Raw genomic sequence first — 17,771 nt, 5'->3', positions numbered from 1 at the left:
AATTGCCACCCCTAAAAAAACAAAATAAAAAAAAACCCAAAATGCTATTTTTTTTAAAAACTGTTTTTGTAGTTTTTTTTTAGTCTATGGGCCAACATGTGGCTTTGCGCCAATGGATCCAGACGCCTGCGCATCCGCGCATCTGATCAGGATCCATGCTGTTCGCTAAAGTTTCTCTAATAGAATAGGCTTGAAAGCGAACAGCAGGGATCCTGACCGACTGCGCGGTGGGGCGGGCTGGTCTGGATCCATGCTGGTCGCAAAGCCACTATGTTGGTTTTCCCATGGCACGGCTCATTTAGTATCTTCCTTTGTCCTTTAAAAGTACCAACTACCCGTAACTGGATACCATTACTGGTTATTATTCATAATCATAAAAATTCTTTTATTATCTTTTTTTTATTTTATAAATCTGAATGGTTTTGTCTCACTGAAATTTGACTAAAATAACAAAACTGCATTCCCTTGAAAATGCAACTAAAACAGTCATGGAAAGAAAGAAATAATAAATGTACATCTAACCAAAGCACTGAAGCAATCACTTCGCATATATAATAATTTTTGTGCTTAATTCACACTTGTATTTGATACAAAGTTGTTTAGTCCACACAAACACAGTCAGTACGCAAATGAATTCAACCAATCTGCACACAAAAATAAATAATAAATATAACTGTTTGTCTGCACAACGATTTGAACAGAAGACGGAAAAAGAGGCGCTAAATTCACTCCGATCCATTCATGGTCACGGAACGCTTGTCACGATACTTGGCCCGTGCTTTTGTCCGGGCTTTAAATGCAGCAGCATTGAACATTGTCTGAAATAGAAGAAAGAAATGAACTTATGCTCTATATATTACATATGTAAATTGTTACAATGATATACTTTAAAATTTCAATAATTCCTGGGTGACTAAATTGTGGGTTTTGTGGTTCTGACAAAAACATCTACATAGATTTCTGGGGGATCCGAGTTCATAAATTTCCAATCTTTAAGACTGGATTATCATTTTTAAGATTAAAGCAACCACCTCACTAGTCTCCCACAAATAATAATAATTTACTTTTTTAAGACAAAATACAAAAGCATCATTGTAGGTAAGAAGAGCATGTCTTTAATATGTCTATTTAAAAGTCTTTTAAGAAACCCATTTTTATTCCTCAGACTATATCTACAATATCCTCATGTTATCTCAGTACAGGTCTGTGATATCGTCATCACTGGAACATATGCTGCTCTCCAGTTTATAGTAACATCTTTCCTTTACAACATTAACATATTTCATGGCTGTATAAATCTAAGCTCACACTTTGTGTTAAGAGATGCTCTCAGTAATTCAGTGACAACTTCTAAACATTAACAAGGTGGTGGAATAATCACTACCTACTGCAACTAAACTGTTGCAAACTCGTTCATAAAACACATAGCGACAGAGAAAAGTATTCATTTGAATGCCATTTTGCAGTGGCACGTTTGCATTTTGGGTAATAATAATAGTCCTCTCAAATTTGTTTAAAAGAAGTGAGTGGTTTTTGAAATACACATTTCTTTCCAGGCTAAGGTGCATGATCTTTTAACATAGTATCTCAGTGAAGCACAAAAACTACCTCAGGAATAAAGCAGTAGAGATACCGTTTCATCAACACAACAAATGTGTTTATAAATATATTGTATGTTTTCTTGTCTTTAATTATTTCTCACTTTAACACGGAGGACAAATAAAAATGATCTGCAATTTCTATTCCATGGTGTTCTGTCCATACGCAATAGCAGCTGTCTCCATGTTTACATAAAACCATGTAGTAGTTGTTATATTTACAGCCAATAATGTAACAACATGAAAATCACCATTTCCTTTACAGGTTCATTACCTTAAGATATACACATTGTAGGAAATAGATAGTGGGAGAGTACCTGAAATGGTTGTATACAGAAAATTCTCTGAACAGCTATTCCAAACATATCTATGCTTATGTTATTCCATACTTTCTTCTGTAGCCATACTTATCAAATAAACAAGAGGACCATGATGGTCCTGAATCGCTCACCTGTCCCCACATGAACTGGGTATGACGTCGTTTTTTCTATTATTTGACATAGTGACCTAGTTTTAGAGCTCATGTGAACTAGTTCTAAACTTGACCTAGATATCATCAAGATAAAAATTCTGACCAATTTCGTGAAGATCCATTGAAAAATATTGGCCTCTAGATGGTCACAAGGTTTTCTATAATTTTAAAATAAAGAACTAGTTTTTGAAGGCTATGACCCAGTTTTGTATTTGGACCAAAGATATCTCAAGGTAAACATTCTCACCAAAGTTCATGAAGATCCATTGAAAAATAGGGCCCTCTATGGGGGTCACAAGGTTTTTCTATGTTTAGACCTGTGACCTAGTTTTTGACCGCAGTTGACCCGTTTCAAACCTGACCTAGATATCATCAAGATGAACATTCGACCACTTTCATAAAGACCCATGAAAAATATGGCCTCTAGAGAGGTCAAAAGTTTTTTTCTATTATTTGACCTACTGACCTAGTTTTTGACAACATGTGACCCAGTTTCAATCTTGACCTAGTTTTTATCAAGATGAACTTTCTCCCCAAATTTTTCATGGAGATCCCATGAAAAATCTGGCCTCTACAGAGGTCACAAGGGTTTTTTTTCTATTATCTGACCTACTGACCTAGTTTTTGATTACACGTAACCCAGTTTCGAATGGACTTGATATCATCAAGATGAACATTCGACCAATTTTCTTGCAGACCCATGAAAAATATAACCTCTAGAGAGGTCAAAAGGGTTTTTCTATTATCTGACCTATGACCTAGTTTTTTGACCGCACGTGACCCAGTTAAAAAACAGACCTAGATATCATCAAGGTGAACATTCTCACCAATTTTCATGAAGATCCATTGAAAAATATGGCCTCTAGGGAGGTCACAAGGATTTTCTATTTTTATACCTACTGCCCTATTTTTAGAACGCAGTTGCCCGGTTTCGAACTTGACCTTATATCATTTAGGTGAACATTTGACCATTTTTCATGCAGATCCCATGAAATATATGGCCTCTACAGAGGTCGAAAGGGTTTTTTCTATTATTTGACCTATGCCCTAGTTTTTTAAGGCACGTGACCCAGTTTCGAACTTGACAGATATCATCCAGATGAACATTCTGACCAATTTTCATGCAGATCCCATGAAAATATGACCTCAAAGGAGGTAACAGGATTTTCTATTATTTGCCTACTGACCTAGTTTTTGACCGCAGTCGACCCAATTTCAAACTTGACCTAGATATCTTAAAGATAAACATTCTGACCAATTTCATGCAGATCCATGAAAATACGGCCTCCACAGAGGTCACAAGGTTTTTCTATTATTTGACCTACCTGACCTGTTTTGGACCGGACGTGACCCAGTTTCGAACTTGACCTAGATATCATCAAGATGAACATTCTGACTAATTTTCATGCAGATCCCATGAAAAATATACCTCTAGAGAGGTCACAAGGATTTCTATTATTTGACCTACTGACCTAGTTTTTGACCGCAGTTGATCCCAGTTGAACTTGCCCATAAATATCATCAAGATGAACTTTTCTGATAAAATGTCATGAAGACCCCGTTGAAAAATCTGGCCTCTAGAGGTCACAAGGTTTTTCTTTTTTTAGACTACTGACCTATTTTTGGGACCGCACAAACCCAGTTTCGAACTTGCCCTAGATATCATCAAGGTGAACATTCTGACCAACTTTCATAAAAACCCATGAAAAATGTGACCTCTAGAGTGGTCACAAGCAAAAAGTTTACGCATGCACGGACGGAGGACGCTGCGCGATCACAAAAGCTCACCTTGTCACTTTGTGACAGGTGAGCTAAAAATGTTCCTACAATTGCAACATCCCACACTCATACTACAATTGTTTGTTAACGAAGCAAAGAAAACTTAATTTAAAAGAAGGAATTACACGAAATAAGCAACATACCCTTTCCCATTTGGTTGGTTTATTACTGGTAACACTGGTCATTAACAATGGACTACCAAGACCAAATACTTCCCGAACCAGAGGATTCCACTGTAATATGGAAACACAAGAGGTTATTAGTTTATTGACATGTTCTGTCACTGCAAAGGGAGACAACCAGTATTACAATAAATACTTCCATAAATACTACCTTAACAACAGCTGGAGTATAGTCGAGCTAAAAATGTATGTCATATATTCCTGCGTTAGTAACAAGTATAAACAGTTCCCATCCTCAGAGGTAAGGTTAGTTTTCTGTCCTATATACATGTATTCAGTACAGGTCTGTTAAGTCATCATTGGAGGAAACTACTAGTTGTCTGTAGACTGCAAAATCCTTCTTAAGTAAAATATACATACATCCTCACCTAAGCACAAAAACTGGTATACTGTACTGACATAAAGCAGCTAAGCTTTAATTGTCCATTTTACTACAAACTTTATAGCTTTAACCAATCTAAGCTAGCTGGACATATATTTGTTAGCAATGGTTTCACTTTGCAATAATATCAGATAACTGTAAGATCTTCCAAAGAATTCAACAAGAATAACAGACGAGCTGTCACAGGAGACAGTACGCACAACTACCGGTATTTTGGTGCTGGATAGTGAAAGAGAGCAAATCTGAGAAAGCTAGAGCTACCACTGGAGTGATTAATGACTCCAGTGTTGGTAATGGTCCCTGACAATAGTTAAATTCTGGCTCAAATGTAACTGAGATAAATTCGTTTTATATTAACAACAGAGTTATGGTGAAAAAGCACAAAAATCAAAGTGGAATTCTATGTAAAAAGGGGCAAAATTCAAAATCATTTGTGCAAGAGTTATGAACCTTGTGCAATATGATGAGGACGATGTTGAGGGTTGAGGAAGAAATAATGTTAATCTGAATCCAATTACTATGTAATAACAGAAATATGGTGAAAGTTCATCAAAATTAATCTGAAATTCTAAGTAAAAAGGGGGGCATTAATACATGAAATATTGGTGCAAAGAGGTATGGCACTTGTGTCATATTATGCGATATATGATGTGGAACAACTATTCTAAGCTTGAATCAAATCCATTTAATAACAACAGAGGTTGAGCGAAAGTGCTCTAAAACTTTAACCTGCAATTCTAATGAAAAAGGTGGAATAATTCAAGTACTGGTGTGCGAGTTATGGTCCTTGGGTCATTTGATGTGTTGGTTTATGAGGAATAACAATTTTAAGTTAGAAGCAAAACCATCAAGTAATAACAGAGAATAAGTGAAAGTGCATCAAAACTTTTAACCAAGGTGTTGACACAGATGCCGGGTCAAGTAAGACAGCTTTCCATATATTTTGTATAGACAAGCTAAAATCAGCTTCATGTACTGATCAAAGGAAAGAATGATATAATTCTTTACCAACAATATGATATGCATATTCATTTATAAAGCTGTTTATTATAAGTTTGTTGAAGCAAATTCAGTTGATACTATTTATGCTCTGTGCAAAATGTTTATCATTTCAAAGATGCCAATTCAAAACCTTTCATTACTTAAGGATGTACAAGCGTTTTTTTTCAGGATATCCGCCATTTTGAAAAATGTTTCTTCGAATATTGCTTTCTAACAAAAGTTTTGCCAAAAATTAATGCTAAATAATTAAAATATGGCTAATAATGTACCATTTAACCAAATATACTATGCTTTCTGCGAAAAAAAATTTTCACCCATATTTTTGGCTGGCATTTGCCGAAAATTGACATAAGATTTACAATGGGGTAGGGGTAGGTAATTTCAAATATCTATTAAAGTAGATCAGGTTTGGTTTTGATATTTTTCTGACTGATACATATAATGTTAAGCTATAAAGAAAATAAAAGTTTTCAAGATAGCACTTTATATTATCTAGAAAATATAAATTAAAACAAAAAGAACAAAAATATCAAAATTCACCAATTTTTAACAGTTTTTTCTTAATAAATCTCTTAGATGCACGGTGATCCCAACTTTTTTCTTTCCATTTTGAAGCATTTTTGTGTGTCATTCATGCTGCAAAATATTTTGAAAATCTTAACGTCAGATTTTTTTTGTAGATCTAAATACGTTTTTTCCATTGAAAATAAAGTGGGTAGGGTAATTATGTCAACATGTAAAAATTAAAGAGATTTGTTAGTGACATTTATGCTTATATAATACTGACATCACCATATATTCATATTAACCTGTAAGACATGAAATCCCTATAAGATTAAATAGGATATTATATGTTTTATAAAGTACCAACATTTTTTCAATTTTATAAAATTTCAGAAATGCGTAAACAGAGGGTGAAGAAAATACTCTATAAAATTAAAACGAGTTCGGTGACCTATGTTTTTTCTGCTCTTGTTTGTCTTAGAAACTAATGTTCTTCAAGCTCACAGGGTATGAAAAATTTCTTAACGTTAGAAAAAATTCGCTCGTACATCCTTAAGAAAATAATATATCCTGAACTGTGGTTCGTCTCTGAATAAAAACACTGGAGTTCAGGTGCGACTGAATTATATCACCAGGGCACCTTACTGCCCTATTCTTTTTTTTTCAAGGACCGCTGAAACTCCAGACATCTCCATGTCTTCAATGTAGTAACATCAAAATATACTTACCTTTAAATGTTGATTTATTCCAGAGGTAAGAGCATGGCAGAATGCTGTGTATTGCATTTTCTTCACCCACGAGTATATTTCTAGAGATTCCGAGGCAAATTTTACCGTCATTTCTGGTGCTTCCCCTTCCTGTAAACATTCTTAACACAATGAAGCATTTCAACAGTATTTCTGTCCTAAACCTTAATATTCTAGCAATATAACCTGAAAACAGACCTTTCTCACATTAACTTGTCTGAAAATTAACAATCTTAGTCTGAAATGTCCTTTTCTGACAGAGCTATATTGGGAAATTCTGCCAGTTAATAGCCTGCAATCCCAGGCCAGTTTAGACTTGATTTTTAAAAGCTTTAACAACACAACACACAATAATTGAGCCACGCCATAAGAAAGTCAACATAATGGGTTTGCGATCAGCATGGATCTAGACCAGCCTGCACATCCACGCAGTCTGATCAGGATCCATGCTGTTCACTTTCAAAGACTATAGCAACAAGGCAGTCTGAAAGACAGCTAAATCCCCCGCCACTGCTATGGATAGTGAAAGGGTAAAACCTTTGATTTTAGCTGTGACCTTGACCTTGAACTGACACGGCTGACTCATGAATTCTGCACAACGTCTTGATGAGGTGATCATTTGACCAAAGTTTCATGAAAATCCTTCAAGGGGTTTAGGAGATACAGAGCTGAAACCTTTGACCTACAGTTGTGACCTTGCCCTTGAGTTGACATGGCTGACTCATGAGTTCTTGATGAGGTGATCATTTGACCAAAGTTTGAGGGAAAACCCTTCATGGGGTTAAGGAGATACAGAGTTGACACCAAATGGAAGGCTCAAACCTTCGACCCTTAGTTGTGACCTTGACCTTGAGCTGGCATGGTTGACTCATAATTTCTGCACATCGTCTTGATGAGGTAATCATTTGACCCAGGTTTTATAAAATTCCTTCAAGGGGTTTAGGAGATATAGAGTGGACACGAAATGGAAGGCTCAAACCTTTGACCTTCAGTTGTGACCTTGACCTTGAGCTGACATGGCTGACTCATAAGTTCTGCACATCGCCTTGATGAGGTGATCGTTTGACCCAAGTTTGATGAAAATCCTTCAAGGGGTTTAGGAGATATAGAGTGGACAAAAAATGGAAAGTTCAAACCTTTGACCCTAAGTTGTGACCTTGACCTTGAGCCGGCATGACTGACTCATGGGTTCTGCACATCGTCTTGATGAGTTGATCATTTGACCCAAGTTTTATAAAATTCCATCAAGGGGTTTAAGAGATATAGAGCGGACACAAAATGGAAGGCTCAAACCTTTGACCTTGAGTTGTGACCTTGACCTTGAGCCTGCATGGCTGACTCATGGGTTCTGCACATCGTCTTGATGAGGTGATCATTTGACCCAAGTTTTATAAAATTCCTTCAAGGGGTTTAGGAGATATAGAGCAGACACAAAATGGCAGGCTCAAACCTTTGACCTTGGGTTGTGACCTTGACCTTGAACCGACAAGGCTGACTCATGGGTTCTGCACATCGTCTTGATGAGGTGATCATTTGACCCAAGTTTCATGAAAATCCTTCAAGGGGTTTAGGAGATATGGACCGGGCACGAATTTGTTACGGACGGAAGGACGGACAGACGGACGGAAGGACGGACGCAGACCATTCCTATAATCCCTCCGCCACGGCGGGGGATTAATTAGAGAAACTGTTTGCAAATAGCATGGATCCTGACCAGACTGCGCAGGCTGGTTTGGATCCATGCTGGTCACAAAGCCACTATGTTGGTTTTGTCATGGCACAGCTCATATGTTGATTTTCAAGGTATATTAATAGTAAAAGTGAAACAAAATACAGTCTGGTGTAGAAAGTAAGCAAGAATTGCCAAGTATTGTGATGACTAAATTCTATTTGTTCAATACCTGCTCTTTGTTATGTTCAAGAAAGTATTGTAGTATCGTAGACTAAATCGAAGACTGTCTTAAAACCTGCCGTCATAATGAATTTTTCGTTTGTTTTGGTTTGGTGTAAGACATATGGCAACTTTCCAGCTTTTAATGGTGGGGAAGTCCTGGAATTATTTCTGGCACCTGGGTAGAACCACCCAACATCTTTAAGCCAGCTGGATGGCTATGAAGGATTCTATATTTCAAGTAAGGGTTGAACCGCAAGTGATTCAAATTCAGTGACTGCAGTTGTAATGAAAATATCAATCTTGATACCTGCATATTAATACAAAGCTTCTAAATAAAATGCAATCAGTTGTGATATATTTCTTAATCCAAATACTGAAGATAATGTAGTTCTAACCTGTACAGCTCTAAGAATATCTCTAAAACTAGATTTCTGATGTCGTCTGTCCCGTTTGGCCCAGTATTTATGAGACTCAGTTGATAGTCTACGTAGAGTTTCACACAGGTCAACCATCGCTTCATTTTCAAATTCCTGTAACATATAAAATTTAACTGAAATGTAAGTTGTATAAACATCTGTTAAAAATCATTTAAAATGCACTAATCGCTACCTATGATAAAATAAAATTAAACCTTACAGGACTGTAAAGCTTCAGCACAATTACTTTCCTGTTTATCCCCTAGCCCACCAAATTACCTCAACAGGGATAGAGCAGATCTACAGACTGCGGGGTCACAGTTCAATCCATGTGTAAGGTGTATGTTCTCTGTGACAATTTGATAAAAGACATTGTGACTGAGAGTATCCATCCTCCACCTCTAACCTATGTGGAGAAGTTGGCAGTCTTGCAGTCTTGCAGAGACGTGGTTAGTTCTGGTACAGAATCCTGAACACTGGTAAAGATTACCTCCCTGCCATTACGTAACTTACATACTGCTGAACATTTAGCGCTAAACCCAACACAATGTTTCACCCACTAATGTACTGATTGAAGAGAACTACTGTCAGTGTATTTTAAGTCTTTACTTCAATACTTTCATGTAAACATACATGTTAAAATACAAAGTATGCTAAAAATACAGAGAAACAAATGAACATGAAATGTGCTATGAACTGTGAAATCATTTTATGTTGGAATCCAACAAATGAAACTCCCATTCATTTAATGTTAACAAGCTGAAATCCACAATTAGATACAGCCATGAAATAGTGATTTTTGTCCAAGCCAAACATTTTTTATCAACAAAACTAACTGATTTCACAGTATTCCTTACTTTCAATACCTATGAAGAGTGAAGTCCTCCGAAGATTGTTTACATTAATTCCAGAATAACAAACACTGTTTAATATTTGGTGGCTTGATCAACAATAATATTCAAGTATAACAACAGCTCATAAAACACAAAATGCCCACCTTGATGCATTCAGTAATTGCACAAGGAACAGAAATTATTTGGTCACTATGCACTGGATGTCTGACATACTGACCTCAAATCAATAATTATGGGTCATTTACCACTCATAGGTGACCTCCATATTAAATTTATGTGATCTTAGATCAATGCATTCTCTAGTTATTTGGCAAAAAAGTTCTACTGTTCTGGGTCAATTTGACCTTGACCTTTGACCTACTGACCTCAAAATCAATAGGTGTCATCTGCTGTCATGATCAACCTCCCTATCAAGTTTCGTGATCCTAGGCCCGAGCGTTCTAAGTTATCATCCAGAAACGATTTTAATGTTCCAGGTCACTGACCTTGACCTTTGACCTACCGATCTCAAAATCAATAGGGGTCATCTGCTGGTCATGATCAACCTTCCTATTAAGTTTTGTGGTCCTAGGCCGAAGCATTCTCAAGTTGTCATATGGAAACCGTTTCACTGTTCAGAGTCACTTTGACCTTGACCTTTGACCTACTGACCTCAAAATCAATAGGGGTCACCTGCTGGTCATGACCAACCTCCCTATTAAGTTTCGTGATCGTAGACCCAAGCATTCTCAAGTTATCCAGAAACTGATTGATCTACAGACCGAAATCAGCAAAACAAAACAAAACATTTCATATGACCAATAAAACTGACCAATAAAACTGAAATTTAAACAAGACAAATAACTTATAAGTAACAAATGACCTCAAAGTTGAGTGCTTTGTGCGTGGGATGGGTTCAACCTGACACTTGTGTTTGTGTAAACCTGGTATTTGTGTTTGTGCAGGCTTGACACTTGCATTTGTGCATACCTGACATTTGTGTTTGTGTAGACTTCTGTTTGTGCAAAGCTGAAATGTGTTTGTGTAGACCTGACACATGTGTTTGTGTAGACCTGACACATGTGTTTGTGTAGACCTGACATTTGTGTTTGTGTAGACCTGATGTTTGTGTTTGTGCAGACTTGACACTTGTTTGTGCACACCTGTTATTTGTGTTTGTGTCAACTTCTGTTTGTGCAAACCTGAAATGTGATTGTGTAGACCTGACACTTGTGATTGTGTAGACCTGACACTTGTGTGCAACAAGCTTTCTCATCAGGCTTTTTGTTGGAATTCATTTAATCATTTACAGCTATAGCTGAAAAACAAGTGTTTCAGACACGAAAACTTAAACATACAGTGCAATTACAATAATCCTTCCTTCCAGGACATGAAAAACTAGAGCTATCACTAAAGGTGATGAATGTACCCCCGATATGCACTGACACAGTACATTGCAATTTGACCCACACAAGATACATAATTATGTGGACTGTATAATGTATATAGACTGTATGTATAGTAACAAACAAGAGGACCATGATGGTCCTGAATCGCTCACCTCTTCCCACATGACCCAGTTTTGAGTATGACGTCGTTTTTTCTATTATTTGACATAGTGACCTAGTTTTTGAGCTCATGTGACCCACTTTTGAACTGGACCTAGATATTACCAAGATAAAAATTTGGACCAATTTTCAAGAAGATCCATTGAAAAATATGGTCTCTAGAGAAGTCACAAGGTTTTTCTATTATTTGACCTATTGACCTAGTTTTCAAAGGTACGTGACCCTGTTTTAAATTTTACCTAGATATCATCAAGGTGAACATTCTCATTAATTTTCATGAAGATCTCATGAAAAATATGGCCTCTAGAGAGGTCACAAGGTTTTTCTATTTTTATACCTACTGGCCTAGTTTTTGACCACACATGACCTAGTTTCAAAACTGACCTAGATATCATCAAGGTGAACATTCAGATCAATTTCCATGAAGATCCATTGAAAAATATGGCCTCTAGAGAGGTCAAAAGATTTTAATAAATTTAGACCTACTGACCTAGTTTTTTACCGCAGTTGACCCAGTTTCAAACTTGACCTAGATATCATCAAGATGAACATTCAGACCAACTTTCATACAGATCCCACGAAAAGTATGGCCTCTAGAGAGGTCACAAGGTTTTTTTATTATTTGACCTACTGACCTAGTTTTTTAAGGCACGTGACCCAGTTTCAAACTTGACCTAGATATCATCAAGGTGAACATTCTGACCAATTTTTATGGAGATCCATTCACAAGTATGGCCTCTAGAGAGGTCACAAGGTTTTTCTATTTTTAGACCTACTGACCTAGTTTTTGACCGCAGTTGACCCAGTTTCGAACTTGACCTAGATATCATCAAGGTGAACATTCTGACCAATTTTTATGGAGATCCATTCACAAGTATGGCCTCTAGAGAGGTCACAAGGTTTTTCTATTTTTAGACCTACTGATCTAGTTTTTGACCGCAGTTGACCCAGTTTCGAACTTGACCTAGATATCATCAAGATGAACATTCAGACCAACTTTCATACAGATCCCATGAAAAATATGGCCTTTAGAGAGGTCACAAGGTTTTTCTATTATTTGATCTACTGACCTAGTTTTTGACGGCACGTGACCCACTTTCGAACTTGACCTAGATATCATCAAGATGAACATTCAGACCAACTTTCATGCAGATCCCATGAAAAATATGGCCTCTAGAGAGGTCACAAAGTTTTTCTATTATTTGATCTACTGACCTAGTTCTTGACAGCACGTGACCCTTTTTTGAACTTGACCTAGATACCATCAAGGTGAACATTCTGACCAATTTTCATGAAGATCTCATGAAATATATGGCCTCTAGAGAGGTCACAAGGTTTTTCTATTTTTAGACCTACTGACCTAGTTTTTGACCGCACGTGACCCAGTTTCGAACTTGACCTAGATATCATCAAGATGAACATTCAGACCAACTTTCATACAGATCCCATGAAAAATGTGGCCTTTAGAGAGGTCACAAGGTTTTTCTATTATTTGACCTACTGACCTAGTTTTTGAAGGCATGTGACCTAGTTTCAAACCTGACCTAGATATCATCAAGATGAACGTTCTGACCAAATTTCATGAAGATCTTTTGAAATATATGGCCTCTAGAGAGGTCACAAGGTTTTTCTATTTTTAGACCTACTGACCTAGTTTTTGATGGCACGTGACCCAGTTTCGAACTTGACCTAGATATCATCAAGGTGAACGTTCTGACCAATTTTCATGAAGATCTTGTGAAATATATGGCCTCTAGAGAGGTCACAAGGTTTTTCTATTTTTAGACCTACTGACCTAGTTTTTGAAGGCACGTGACCCAGTTTCGAACTTGACCTAGATATCATCAAGATGAACATTCTGACCAACTTTCATAAAGATCCCATGAAAAATGTGACCTCTAGAGTGGTCACAAGCAAAAGTTTACGCACGGACGCACGCACGACGGACACCGCGCGATCACAAAAGCTCACCTTGTCACTTTGTGACAGGTAAGCTAAAAACAGTCCCATAACTATGCAGAATATTTATCTAAAAGAATGTAACATGCACCATGCACAACTAGGGTTGGTACTGATCACTTGTGTGAAGTTTCATTAACTTGTGTGCAAGGGTTCGGAAGATTAGGCACGCAGACTGTATGTACATAGTATGTTAACGAGAAACAAGTCCCATAACTCTGCAATTTTTGTCGTTGAAAGAACCTAACATGCCCCATGCACAACTACTGTTGTTACTGATCACTTGTGTGAAGTTTCATTAAACTGTGTTAAGGGGATGAGGAGAGATGGTGCGCACAAGATTGTGTCTATGTATATAGTTTAGTAATAAAAAACAAAGTCCCGTAACTCTTCAATTTTTTTTTCTGAAAGAACCTAACATGCCCCATGCACAACTACTGTTGTTACTGATCACTTGTGTGAAGTTTCATTAAATTGTGTCAAGTGGATGAGGAGAGATGGTGCGCACAAGATTGTGTCTATGTATATAGTATAGTAACAAAAAACAAAGTCCCGTAACTCTGCAATTTTCTTCGCTGAAAGACCCTAACATGCCCCATGCACAACTACTGTTGTTACTGATCACTTGTGTGAAGTTTCATTAAATTGTGTCAAGTGGATGAGGAGAGATAGTGCGCACAAGATTGTGTCTATGTATATAGTATAGTAACAAAAAACAAAGTCCCATAACTCTGCAAGTTTTTTTTTCTGAAAGAACCTAACATGCCCCATGCACAACTACTGTTGTAACTGATCACTTGTGTGAAGTTTCATTAAATTGTGTCAAGGGGATGAGGAGAGATGGTGCGCACAAGATTGTGTCTACGGACAGACAGACGGACTGACTGACAACCTGAAACCAGTATACCCCCCGTTACAACTTTGTTGCCAGGGGGTACAAAAACCCATAAAGAAATGTTAGAACTAAAACATAATAATCATCTATCTTCAAGACCTGTTCACCAAATAAAGCTTTATCACCAAATTTCTAACCAGACAAAGGACATGTTTCAGCTTACCTCATCTTCTTCACGACCAAGTTCATAGAACAAAGCAATGGTTTCCCCGGAAACAATACGCAGTTCAACGTCCTGACTTTCTAATACATCTGGCAGCTTTGTTAAATATCTGAAACAAACATATAACTTACAATAACTTGCAAAAACAGCTTTAGTAAAAACTGTGTGATTAATTAGACTTTGTCTAGTCTATAATATATACTTAATTCAACTCTGTTGTAAACAAAAACCAAAGTTTACTAGATTTATTATTACATTTATACTTACTAAAATAGTATAGAAATCAACCAAACAAAGAAAAAGCAGAGTTTGTTCACAAGAGGAAATGGAATGTACAACACCTTTCACACCCCTACTGGTACTGATGATAAACCCAGACAGATGATAAAGTCGACCACCTTGGAATTATTCAATTGCAATCGGTTATTTATAAAAGTGAACACACCATCTAATAGTTTTCATTTACAACACCAACTGGTGTAAACAAAAACAAAATTGGTAAATATTCTGTATAAATAAATTACTTACATTTATCTGTATAAAAAATATTTATCCAAAATTTCTGAGGAAGAGTGTGTTTTTTGCACATACTCACTGTTGACACATGACGGTCGGACATTGGGTCACTTTTCATTACTTGATCAGGAATGACTGTTGCAGCCTTTTGGGGAAAGTTTCATTACAATACTATGAAGAAAATTTTGTAAATGACAAAGTGGTCGAATTTATCATCAGTCAATGTTGATACAGTCCCCATTTTACAAACCCCTTTCAGGGCCTTATTTCGTGCGAGTTTGCTTACTAAATATAAATTTGAATTATGTAATTAAGTTTTCAGCAAATGTTAAGCTTTATTTTGATACTGACCATTGATTACACTTTGCAGAAATAAGAAAGTTACAGGTAAAAAACCTCATTTTCTGTTCGGGTTTATCATCAGTACCAGTATGATAAAACATCAGTACTGGTATTACAAGGAGGTGAAATCATTAACCCAGCTGGTGGCTAGCATTCCGAGTATCCTCTATAACATTACTGGTGAAATTATTGATATGCGTGTGATTTATATTCACTGATTTCATGGTTGTGTCAATCAGTAAAATTGAACTATAACAAACAATAAAATTCCCATACATTTCAGCTTCAAAAGACCACTTCCCCACTGGAAATAAAAGTTCTTTTCTTCCTTACCATTCCACAGGAAACTTGGAAAATGTAAAACAACATTTTTTTGGCAATAATATTTCACAATTTAAAAAATAATAAGCTAATTTTCGATTGGAAAGTCATCAAGTTTTGGCCTCTGTTACAAAACTCCATTTATATGGTAAGACATGGCCCTGTTTCAATAAAATGTTGAAAGGGCAGGGCCTCTTTCATATATCCTGATGAAAAGCCCTTACATCAATCCCAGGTAAAAGGCAAATTGTCATGGAGAACACCCTCCTTTGTTGCTATCTGAACTGGTTGTCATCTGTTCACCCTACTTTGTTTCAAGGTTGTCTGTTCTGCCTACTTCAATTTGATAAGGTCAACTGTTCTGCCTACATTGCTTCAAGGTTGACTGTCTGTTCTGCCTACCTTGCTTCAAGGCTGACTTCTGCATACTTTGTTTCAATGTTGTCTGTTCTGCCTACTTCAATTTGATAAGGTTGACTGTTCTGCCTACTTTGCTTCAAGGTTGACTGTTTTGCCTACCTTGCTTCAAGGCTGACTGTTCTGCCTATCTTGCTGAAACATCACAACTGTTCTACCTACTTCAATTCAAGGTTGACTGTTCTGCCTATCTTGCTTCAAGGTTGACTATTTCAATTCAATGATGACTGTTCTGCCTTCCTTGCTTCAAGGTTGACCATTCTGCCTACTTCAATTCAAGGTTGACTGTTCTGCCTTCCTTGTTTCAAGGTTGACTGTTCTACTTACTTCAATTCAATGCTGACTGTTCTGCCTACCTTGGTTCAAGGTTGACTGTTCTGCATATTTCAATTCAAGGTTGACTGTTCTACACACATCAATTCAACGTTGACTGTTCTACCTTGCTTTAAGGTTGAATATTCTGCATACATCAATTCAACGTTGACTGTTCTACCTTGCTTTAAGGTTGACTGTTCTGCATATTTCAATTCAACGTTGACTGTTCTACCTTGCTTTAAGGTTGACTGTTCTGCATACTTCAATTCAAGGTTCACTGTTCTACCTTGCTTTAAGGCTGACTGTTCTGCATATTTCAATTCAAGGTTGACTGTTCTGTATACATCAATTCAACATTGACTGTTCTGCCTACCTTGCTTTAAGGTTGACTGTTCTACTTTGCTTTAAGGTTGACTGTTCTGCATATTTCAATTCAAGGTTGACTGTTCTGCATACTTCAATTCAACGTTGACTGTTCTGCCTACCTTGCTTTAAGGTTGACTGTTCTGCATATTTCAATTCAAGGTTGACTGTTCTGCATACATCAATTCAATGTTGACTGTTCTATCTTGCTTCAAGGTTGACTGTTCTGCATATTTCAATTCAAGGTTGACTGTTCTGCATACTTCAATTCAACGTTGACTATTCTACCTTGCTTCAAGGTTGACTGTTCTGCATATTTCAATTCAAGGTTGACTGTTCTGCATACTTCAATTCAACGTTGACTATTCTACCTTGCTTCAAGGTTGACTGTTCTGCATACTTCAATTCAATGTTGACTGTTCTGCCTACTTTGCTTTAAGGTTGACTGTTCTGCATATTTCAATTCAAGGTTCACTGTTCTGCATACTTGAAGTCAAGGTTGACTGTTCTGTCTACCTGACTTTAAGCTGACTTTGCTTCAAGATCCTGTTCTCCTAACTTCAGTTCAAGGTCATACCATTAGTGTCAGAATTCAAATTGCTTAAATGAGCCAAAAACTCAAGACTTACTTGACAACAAGTTTATCAATGACCCATTGAGGTGCTATAGACAGCAGAAGTCCCCAGGCAGTGAGAGCACTTGCATGTAGATGGCATACATCAGGGCTGTGATTTGGGACAGATTTATCTCCCTTTTTGAAAGAGTGTCGGAATATATTCTCCAAGGCTTCCATCACACTTATCACATCCTGTTGAGAAACACTACAGGGTAAGTTTCATTGTAATATAAAATGTCAATCTTCAAATTAAAAGGACATAAAACATATTCTGAAACAAATGAGATAGCATTACTGCATTATTAAAGAATCTTTTGTAATATCTCTTTCACATTTTTTTTAATTCACAAATGTGACGCGCTGACATTTCTTCACCCAATCCATTTTCTAATGAACAGAATATTAATTAAAAAAATTTGTCTGACATGGAAACTGCAAAAATATAAGACCGGCGTGGCTCATATACCTGTATATGAAGATCAAAGCCT

At 36.8% G+C, this 17,771-nt stretch overlaps 1 protein-coding gene across 1 annotated transcript; it reads right to left on the bottom strand.

Moving 5' to 3' along the window:
- Positions 1–378: 378 nt before the first annotated feature.
- On the bottom strand, positions 379–17,499 carry LOC123530119 (interferon-related developmental regulator 2-like; the record flags this gene model as incomplete). Its single annotated transcript, XM_053520684.1, has 6 exons — positions 379–818; positions 3,993–4,082; positions 6,648–6,776; positions 8,955–9,089; positions 14,394–14,502; positions 17,297–17,499. Coding segments are annotated over 6 exons (759 nt in total), but the record flags the coding sequence as incomplete, so codon positions are not given.
- Positions 17,500–17,771: the final 272 nt, after the last annotated feature.

The sequence above is a fragment of the Mercenaria mercenaria genome, chromosome 13 (assembly GCF_021730395.1).
Source record: "Mercenaria mercenaria strain notata chromosome 13, MADL_Memer_1, whole genome shotgun sequence".
NCBI lineage: Eukaryota > Metazoa > Mollusca > Bivalvia > Venerida > Veneridae > Mercenaria > Mercenaria mercenaria.
This window is presented reverse-complemented; position numbering and strand designations above follow the sequence as displayed.